We start from the raw sequence: 9,999 nt of genomic DNA, 5'->3' as shown, positions 1-9,999 counted from the left end.
TCTGAAGACAAACCTGCTTCTAAAATTTGCTTCGCTGTTTTGCACCTTCCTTTAGGCTCACCAGCAAACCCTTTTTCTCTTTTCACCTGATCCTTGCTGATCTGATGACTGCCGGCTGATCTGACAAAGAAAACATTAACCACTGCCAGACACGGGGGGGTGGGGGGTGGGGGGGCTTGCTCTGTGTCCACCAGTACATTAACCCTTGTTGCAAAGTGTTGTCCGAAGGTCAATAAACGCCGTCTGTGCACCACTAAAGAGTGTTCCCACACCAACATGGACATCGCCGCAGTAAATGCTCTTCCTTACGAGGATTTTGTGGATATTTTGGGGAATGTGGTGGAGAAATGTCCAATAGTAGCAGCCGCTGTGTGGTCAAGGCGTCCCTTTGTGAGTTCAACCGCTTTGGAGGCTTGCATCAATGATTTTATCGACGCTCTTCCGGAATCAGGTGATACACAGATACGTTTTTATGGTCTTAAAAGTATTTTGTCTTTTTGCTTTGTTTGAATTTTTGGGTGTCAGTTTCAGAGATGGCTGCCCTAATATAACCATACATTTCTCTGCGCGTAATGGCGCCGATCACGTTAACAAAACTGCGTGCAATAATCAGTCACCATGTGTGTCCAGGTAAAGAGGGGATCCTCAGGTGTCACCCGGATCTCGCGGGCAGAGACCTCCAGAGCGGCACTTTGACCCGGGAGTCGTGCGAGGAGCAGGCACGAGCCGGAATGGATGCGCTAAACTCGGCGGAAGCCTCGCGCGTGGCCTGGCTCAACGAGGAATACAAGAAGCGCTTCGGGTTCCCGTTTGTCATCTGCGCCCGGATGAGCGACAAAGCCGACATCTTACGGCAGCTGTCCGAGCGGAACCAGAACGAGCGCGCGGTGGAGAGGGCGCGCGGCATCCAGGAGGTGAAGAAGATATGCCATTTGCGTCTCCGGGGTCTCGTGCTCACTGACGCTCCGAACAAATTATGAACCTTAAATGCCGGAGTTTATGTTGGATTTCCAGAGTTGGATGTAAAGACTGTGACTGTGATATATTCTTTATTCCAAATCTATTACGTGTATTATTCATAATGAAGTCAACCAATAAAACAGGTGCATTGCTGATTCTAATTTAACAGTTAAATTATTCATGGTAAAGGTTTATATACAAGTCGACTTATATATACGGAAAGTACACATTACGCACATTAATAAACATGATTGTGGGCTATTGCTCACTACTCTCTTATCTGGGGTGAAAAAACAAAGCACTGGAAAACGTAAGACTGCAGCAGTTGGTGCAACTCAATCCTTGCTGTCTCTAAAAGTTGAAAAGGAGCTGGTCCTTGCCGTGATTTTGTTGTCTCTGCATGCCACCTGGTGTCCACAACACCTCAAAGCATGTGTGCCGAAGCGGGATGAAAAAAATGCCCACTCAGTTCAGATATGGTAGACTGTCAAATCCAAAAAGGGGACTCATTTTTGACCATTCAAAATTCATAGGGGCCCCTGGAAAATGAGCACTTTCTATAAATGCCAACTCATACCTATTCAGGAGAGACTTCATTCTTTCTGTCATTTTAAGTCCATTCCTTTCAAATGGGCTGCCTTCAAATATGGATTTAAAGTCTGTTTGTCTTGAGTTCCAATTAAAACAAAGTCAAATGATCCCTGAAATGTACCTTTAGGACCCGGACTTGCGGGTGGGGCTATGCGGGCTCTCTGGACCCAGAGGCGGACAGAGTGGGACCGTGCAGCGGGGAAACAGGGGGTGTGCTGGTGTGAGGTCCGTTTGTGGAGGACACCCCTCCCGCGGCCTCGCCCTGGTCTCCAGAGGTGATGGAGGAGTCCTGGTCCGGGTCGGTCCCCCTCACCCTCCTCCGGTCCTCCTCCTTCTTCCATTTCATGCGCCGGTTCTGGAACCAGATCTTGATGTGGCGCTCGGTGAGGCTCAGGGTCAGCGCCAGCTCCACGCGGCGCGGCCTCGAGATGTAGCGGTTGAACAGGAACTCCTTTTCAAGCTCCAGCAGCTGGGCGCGCGTGTAAGCAGTCCTCGTGCGTTTGTTTTCCTCAGTCTCCGCCATCACGTACGGCCCTAAATCCACACGGAGATTAAATGTATGTCATTTATCAAAGTTGTCCGACTGTTATCAGTATTTTGAACTAAAATCTCAAGTCCTCCAATTATAATATCGCTAATAACTGACAGTAAATCAGAAAATCATTTTTATTCCTGAAATTACCTATAGGCCTTATTAGAAGTTAGTGGCCCCTCGAACAGAACTAAAAACTGCATTTGTTTTATGATAAGATAAAAAAAAATAATAATAATTTCATTCATTGTTACAAACAAATTACACCCAATTGAGATGTAACTAAAAACACTCCCTTGTTGGAAGGATTTGGAAACAACTGGTGATATGAGAGACTATTTTAATTCCATTTTAATTGAGATTTATAGAGAGGTGAAGGTTATAGGTTAGTGAAAATTATTTTAGAAAATAGACTGACATTTTGGTTAAGGTACATGCTGCCGTTTCCTTTTTGTGGACAAAAAGTTTCCCAGTGCATTAAACAAGAGTCAAATTAAAAAAAAAAGGAAACTATATAAAAGCAGAGTTTACTAAATGATTATACTGTGGTTTGAGATATGAGGGCATAAACAGAATGTTCTTTTAATGTGCTTTACTTGCTGAGACTTGTATGCAAAGTTGTTTCTTCCTATATATGGCTCAAAGTATATTTTTAGGAGAGAGAAAAGAGCTTGATGAGGCCTGTTGGTTAGTAAATTGATTGTCAGGAATAACCTGTCACTGATGTGCTTACAATTTCATCATGAACACATTTCAAATTCAAACTAGTCATTCAGGAAAAACAAGCATATAACCTATTGCAGAAAATAAACTTTGGGAAGAAAAGTAGCTTAGAGAAACAAGTTCAGCCTACAATTTTAGCCTATGAGCCATTCATCAGTTGCTGTAGTGTTTTTTTCCATTCCATTTTGTACAAACCTAAATCACAATCATAGTTTTTTTGTAATTTAGTCAGAGCAGGAAAGACAAGTATTATGTGTGGCACTGAAATTAGGTTAATTCCTTTTAAAAAAAAAATCAATTTGTGTAAATTCATCTTGAAAGTGAAACTGTGATACTAAAATCCTACATTTTGAATTTGTTAAAATGTAATTAAAGTTTAGGCTACGTGAATGTATAGATATTACATATGAATATATATTATATAATATGAAGAAACGAGTGTGAAGGTTTTAAATTCCTATTTTCTAAGGCACTAATTACAGATTTGGTTCTTGGCATTGTCCTAATGGGCCCGTTTAGAAACTTTTTGCAGCTTACTAGATCAGAAATTTGAAATAAAACCGAGTTTTGATGTTATATTCATTGTAACAAAACTTCTTGTAGCTTATAGACTATAATACGTCTGCATTATCCTGTCATTATCTAAACGTTTTATTACAAAAGCTGTGCGTCAAACCTAACCAAAAAGTGGCTGTAATGTCACAGGACAGTAGGCCTATAGAATATCGACTTTGATGAGTGTGGATCATTGCTAAAGTGCAACAATCTACATTAAGTGAAGCAGAAAAATGTTTCTATAAGAATTTTGTCTCATACGAGAAAAGTCTGAGAACTTTACAGGTTCATTTTAGCAGAAGAAAACTTCCTTACTTTTCTTGTGCGCACACCCGCTCGTTAGAAAACTCGTTAAACACAAATCAAAACGCTCCCTTCTCGGTAAGACGGTTTTGATCTAATATATTATTCATAACTTTAGCTATCACATTTAAAATGTACATACAAATTCTGCGTAAATGTTTAAAACCTCTTCTTTTTCGTGTTACCGGGCCCACATCAATCAAAAGCGACTGTACCGGCTTGGGTGTCTATCAGCTAGATAAGATAGTAGATGGTAATTTGTGGAAAAGTTTTGTACAGAAACAAAAAAAAAAAACGCACTTTAGTGACAATAAGACCCAATAAAAGCAAGCGCTGAAGTTACGGGCCTTTTGCAAATTGACTGACAAGGTAAACTGAAACAACGAGGGTCACATTGTTGGGAGCATGATGTCATTATGGGCCTCAACTGACTCTTAGTTGAACTTACTTGTTATATAAACACAACTGTCCATATATCTTAATTTGAAGCCTGACAATCAAATGAAAGATACATCTGCTTTGATAAGTCCTGCATTTAGATGACTTGTTGAACACTGATATGTTTGAGGTTACCTGGCCACTGTCCCTTCCAGGTGTGAGAGTGTGACTTTGTTGTTTTCATCCAGGGGAACGGGAGGTGATATCTGCTCTGTTCCCCCGCGTCTCCATAACCTGGAGGCTGGAGCGGCGGCTGCTGGAGCCCCTGCGAGTGGTGGACCTGAGGCACGCCCGGATCCTCCCGCATGCTGGGTAGACTGTAAGTAGAGGCGATGTCAGGGAGGCTTGCCTGCTCCAAGGCTCCCATGGACGACGGCGGTGTGTAGACAGAGTGGACCTGCCTGCTCATGTAGAGGCAGGGCGGCGGGCTGTGGCTGTAGTCATCACCCTGTGATCTCTGGAAGGCGCAGGAGTCTTTAAAAACCTGAGAGGGATAATAATGATCTTCCCGATTCATGGCTGGCGAAGACGCGAGGCTGCGGGGGCCGTTTGCGCGCATATGCACCGTATCTGCGCCCTGCCTCAGGGTAGACCTTCAGCTCCACCTGCCTCTGGCGCAACTGCGGGGCCCTTACGCTCCCGCACAGGTGAGTCACTCTGTCACCATGTGACTCTGCAGCGCACAAGCCATTGGTTTCACTGTTTGCTCTGTTTCCAGGTTATTCTACAGCTTGAGGGTTTTTTTTTTTTGTTGGTTTTTTTCCAGTAAATTGAACAGATCGGCTGTCAGCGCGCGGAAATCAATGCCACTCTGTAAATACCGCAGCGTTTACCTGCCTCCACCTGCGTCTGCCCTCGCAGCAGCAAAAGAACAGTGAACAGGTGAAGCTGCGGGACCCTGCTTCCACATAAAGGGATTTGGTATTTGTCTAGAGCGCATGGGAGGAACACCTTTCCGATGTGGGGCATGTTTTGTCCTCAAACAATGTGGCCATCGACAATTTATATGGATATATCTCTTGTCTGCACATTGCGGCTGTTGAATCGATATGTATGGGCGCAAACATTGGTTGACCTGAGAGATAAGAGACCTGGATGGAGACAGTTGTCCTGGAAACTCGGGCGAAGAAGCTCAAACACTTTTCTTTTTTTTTTCACGCGTCTACTCTTTTCTGACGCTTTAAATGTACCCATTACACTTTTGTAAATGCATCATTTAACACCATTTTGCGCGCGTGGGCTTCACAGTCCCTGCACGAAGGTGGCCTTCGGTGAGGACAAACACGGAGCTGCTGCGGTCCCTTCGCTGGCTGCACTCTCACCGTGTTTGCCGACTATTAGCATTCAGCGGCTGCGCGTCCGCCCCATTAAACAATAGTTCATTAAACAACCAATTAAATTGGAGTATGCGACCGAACTCAATTAAGCCTCCGTCCGCGTGGAGCGTGTCTATATAACCCGCGAGCTCGCGTGCAACACTTTGAGCCCCTCTATAGTGTTAATTTACCTTATTTTCAGGCAACTTTACAGGACGCCCCGGCTTTTACCTTCATAGTGCGCAGACTATCAACAGACTATTTACACTTGAGTTCTTCTCAAGCAATTATATGGCACTTTCCACGATATCTTAATGGGGGCACTCAGCGCTGCAATAAAGTTCAAATAAACCAATTCTATAGCCCACAAAACACCGCCTGCACTAGGGCTTAATGGAGTTTATATTTGATCATTGTTTCGAAGAGGAAGGAAACAGTTAACCGAAGCTCTTCTCCGCAGTGGACATAGACAACGTGCTTTATGAAGCATGGTGCAAGTTAAACGCATTTTAGTCAACTTTCCAGGCCGATTTTTTTTTTGGCGTAATGGCCAAAGCGAGGAGTGATGCAGGTAGTTTAACGTTGCTGTAAAAGACCTATATGGGTAATCGTGGCCGCAGAGTGTCAGTTGTCTATAAAACGCTGTGGAACAATAAAACGAAAATCAAACACACCTGGAGACAGGCCAAATGGAAAATGCAGCGTTACAACACTTTCAACGCTTGAGTAAATGTCCATCTGCTCTCTTGAAGCACAAGAACATGTAGAAATACTGTACGGGTTTCATCGCTGGATTATTATGATCATAGTAACGTTACTGTTTGGTTTTAGAGCGTCATGAACCTACATACGGTCTTTAGCTGGAGACCACCCGTCCGGGAGGACTCGGTGCATGTTGGGAGTGTCAGGAAAAGAAGTTTATTTTTCTCCTTTGACAGACAAAACCGTTTCTAATATGCTTATATACGTGTCAGATGGACACGTGATCGAATGTGCTTACCCAGCGGCTACAGCAGCATGGCCTGTGTAAACATTATGATCAGTGAATAGTGTCAGAAGAGTGGTCAAGGCATTATAATTTATACCAAGCCTCCTCAATATAGGTGGAACATAATTTGACCAAACGATGATGAGTGGTGTGAGGAGAAAACTAAAACGTTGGCTAAAAATGATTTCCAGCAAGGATGTAGGTGCCCCCTAATGATTTATTTACTCACTTTTATCTGAAAAAAAAAAAAAAACAGGAAAAAAAAGTACATTTAAATAAATTTTAACATAGTTGCTGACTATGTGAGGGAATTAACTACTGTGAAGTCAAAAGTCAGTTAACTAACATTTAAAAAACAGCCATTCATCATCCCTGTGGAGGGAAATGTTGAGTCCTTTTTTATCAGCGGGAATTAAAAGTTAAAGTCTTTTCCTTCTAACAAGCCAGGTGAGCAGGACAGGTCTCTGTCAGCTGTGTTATCTGAGCATTTTAAGGTCCACCTCTCTCCCCTGCTGGCTGGAGAGGTGTTGGTCTCCAGAGAAGCAGTGCTCCTCCTCAAACAGAGGTGTTTTACTCATGAAGTCTGTCTTTCTTTGTCTCTGTTCTGTCCATTCGTGTGTCTACTGTCTCTGTCGTCTCTGTGTCTTGGACGCCTGTCGTTGTCTCTGTCCAACTCCTTATCTTTGTTTTTGTTCCTGTGATGCTGTTTATTGTCTGTGTGGCCTCCATTCCTCCCGTGATCTCTGGGAGGTGTCCTGCTGCGGTCGCGGCTCCTCTCCGGGGACTCGCTCCTCGGGCGCCACCTTGTGGTGGAGTCTTCGGCTCTGGGCTCCCCGGTGCGCCGCTGCAGGCCCGTGGAGCGCAGGGTGTTGAGGAGGAAGCGCTTGTTGGTGCTCCGCAGAGGGCACTTCAGCCTGACAGAGGAGTGAACAAACACATCTGTTTCAGCTATCCGACTGTCAGAGAGTCGTTTCCACCGTGCATCAATTAAAACTCAGGCTGTACGTGACTCCTGTTTCACCAAAGCCTCCTCTGGGTTTACTTTTTTTTTTCTTACATCGTGTAATTTCAAACACACACTAGACCCACAGCTGTGGGAGAGCCGCTGCGTCCTCGTGCAGTTTATTGATCCACAGCGGCTGAGACGTGCTGGAACAATTAATGAATCTGACTCCAGGTCAGGTTTCAGGCTGTGAATTAGGTTTACAGGAGTGTTCAGACATTTAGAAATGCGAAATACATCATACTATTCGTACAGATAGCGCAGTAAAATGAGGCTCAGTGAGTGTATCTGTTCGTATTCTTGTGCTTATTTACTTCGGTGGTGTAGAACGTGTTCATTTGCATACAGAGTGGGGAAGTGAGATGTGATTACAAGTGGTCAATCCAGATGCTTTTAGAGATGTATGAAATGCCAGATGGGAACACCGAGTTTAAAGCTGGCCACTTTTGATCTGATCTCATGTTGATGCATGGTGGAAACACTGCAGCAGGTTAGATGTGTTACACTTACCTCTCTGACCATTAGAGCAAAAGATGGTCATCACTGAGATCAGAGGTTGACCATGCACCACATCACAGGACAGATCAGCTCTAAAGGTTGTCAAACACACCCTGTGGCTGCCAGAGCCTCTGGATGTTCTGCCCTAACCCCTTTTGGATAAATGTGAAACTAATTAAAAAAAAAAACTAAACTGAAAAGTAGTGGGTATTTTTAAAGGTTAATTTCGGTATTAAATTATCACAATATACATAAATAAATGATTTAGTAATTATCCACAACGCTTTTATTCCATTTGGGGCTTTAAAATAGAATTTAGACACCTCCTTATGTCATTTCTGATATGAATCATAAAAAAAACAAGATTTATTGGCCTAAACTCTGGGATTTGGATTTACAACTACCAAATCTTTCATTCCTGGCTATGGTCCTGCTTATTCACTCTGAACAGGGGTTTCACATTTTAATGGCTGCATTGTTGCTTAGGTGCTATTCTTGGCTAAGTCTAACCATCAGCAGTAATTTTTGATAAATGTAATGCAACACCTAACACGACTATTGGAGGTGGAATTGGCTGCAATGCACCAGCTAAAAATCTAGGACACTAATTAATCCTATTCATGGCCCTATAAAGGAGCTCAAAGACAGTCATTTAAAATGGTCCTGAAAACATCAGCTCAAAGCTGTGGACAGTAAATTATCAAGCTTCAACCATCAAGTGGCACCATACTAATTTATAGTTGTTGTTGTTTTTTAATCAATACATTTTATTTTGTTAAATATTCTGGTTTTCCTCATATGAATATCATATAAAGTTAAAAAAAAAAAAAAAAAAAAGTGGTACTACATAGGTTTTAAACAGGGTTAATTTCAGTGTCTTCTGGGAGTAGATTTGAGTGTTATTATTCCCATGGATCAATTTCATTCAACCATGAATACATTTATGCGAGTAGAGTACCACCATTTTTGTCAAGAGTTTACTGATAATCTGAGCAAGCGCATTACTTAAGAATACATCATAGAAACAAGTCAAACTCTGCAAAGGCCAACTCTAAACAAAATCTAATCTAAACCACAGAAACAACCAAACAAGCCCCGCAGCTGAGCTGATAAGTAACATTCAGACATCCACACATGACAGACGTCAAACACAGTGCTCACCATCCTGCAGGGCCCATGGTCTCCGCTCTCACCCGGGCTCGGTCCGTCTCCTTCAGGAGCTCCTCCACTGCGCGCCTACATGGACAAACAAATAATAATAATATATATATTTTTTTTTTTAAAAGACCAACGTGAGCCATGTGAAGGGGAGCAAAACGGGGGACAGTGGAAGACAAAACGTGGCGCAACACCTCAAGGGGGAGTCAAAGGGAGAACCGGTTAATTGAGTGGGAGAGAGAAAAGAGAAGAAAGAGTGATGCAGTTGGGATTGTGGAGGAGAAAGTGAATCATTAGGAGCCAGAGAGGGACCGGCGGGGGTGTCCCGGTTGGACCCGGGCAGCTGGATCAGCAGCCTCGACCTTTAACCGGACAGCTCACGGTGTCCGCTGGACTAAAAATACCGACCTGCTTCGTAGTGCGCGCAAATAGCAGCGGTTATTTATGAACTTGAGGATGAACTGAGGAAGACGGCGACCAACCTTTCCAGTTCGTTATCTTCTGCCATCACGTCCTGATCACTTTACACGACGTTGCACGCAAAGTTAATTCAATTAAAATCGATGGTCGGATGTTAATTAGCGCGACATCTCTTGTTTACCTCTCCGCGAGGTCCTTCAAACGGAGGACCCCGTGGTTTAGGCTGCCCTGAGCAATTGCCTGATCGTTTCCGACAATAAATAAATAAATAAATAAATAAAAAGAAGAAAAAAGTAGCCTATATTTTTCATACTTGACGAATAATGCGATGGATCCAAATATGTTGAAATGTTTTAATTAAAACTTAAAACCAGAGAAATGAGCGGGGTTTGTTTATTGGGAAGTTTAAACCGAAAATAAACAGGTGAATTCATTCAGCTCCTTTAAAGTGAAAGGATAAAACTACACCATTAGGCTTTACAAATGCTCCTCTACAAGAAAAAGTCTCTTCAGT

At 43.2% G+C, this 9,999-nt stretch overlaps 3 protein-coding genes across 3 annotated transcripts; 1 reads left to right on the top strand and 2 right to left on the bottom strand.

The window, feature by feature from the left end:
* The first annotated feature begins 238 nt into the window (after positions 1-238).
* Positions 239-1,108, top strand: urad (ureidoimidazoline (2-oxo-4-hydroxy-4-carboxy-5-) decarboxylase). The gene is made up of 2 exons (XM_069703464.1): positions 239-451; positions 631-1,108. The coding sequence occupies exons 1-2, from the start codon at positions 277-279 to the stop codon at positions 978-980; spliced, it is 525 nt and encodes a 174-aa protein (XP_069559565.1). The 5' UTR covers positions 239-276; the 3' UTR covers positions 981-1,108.
* A 591-nt stretch (positions 1,109-1,699) lies between these two features.
* pdx1 (pancreatic and duodenal homeobox 1) lies at positions 1,700-4,718 on the bottom strand. Its single transcript, XM_069703463.1, has 2 exons — positions 4,238-4,718; positions 1,700-2,085 (listed from the first exon to the last, which is right to left on the bottom strand). The coding sequence occupies exons 1-2, from the start codon at positions 4,659-4,661 to the stop codon at positions 1,700-1,702; spliced, it is 810 nt and encodes a 269-aa protein (XP_069559564.1). The 5' UTR covers positions 4,662-4,718.
* A 1,987-nt stretch (positions 4,719-6,705) lies between these two features.
* LOC138623859 (protein POLR1D) lies at positions 6,706-9,685 on the bottom strand. The gene is made up of 3 exons (XM_069703628.1): positions 9,548-9,685; positions 9,069-9,143; positions 6,706-7,320 (listed from the first exon to the last, which is right to left on the bottom strand). The coding sequence occupies exons 1-3, from the start codon at positions 9,571-9,573 to the stop codon at positions 6,981-6,983; spliced, it is 441 nt and encodes a 146-aa protein (XP_069559729.1). The 5' UTR covers positions 9,574-9,685; the 3' UTR covers positions 6,706-6,980.
* Positions 9,686-9,999: the final 314 nt, after the last annotated feature.

The sequence above is a fragment of the Brachyistius frenatus genome, unplaced genomic scaffold (genome assembly GCF_029030835.1).
Source record: "Brachyistius frenatus isolate BFR_SWC_R1_liver_20210118 unplaced genomic scaffold, ASM2903083v1 Contig_47, whole genome shotgun sequence".
NCBI lineage: Eukaryota > Metazoa > Chordata > Actinopteri > Embiotocidae > Brachyistius > Brachyistius frenatus.
This window is presented reverse-complemented; position numbering and strand designations above follow the sequence as displayed.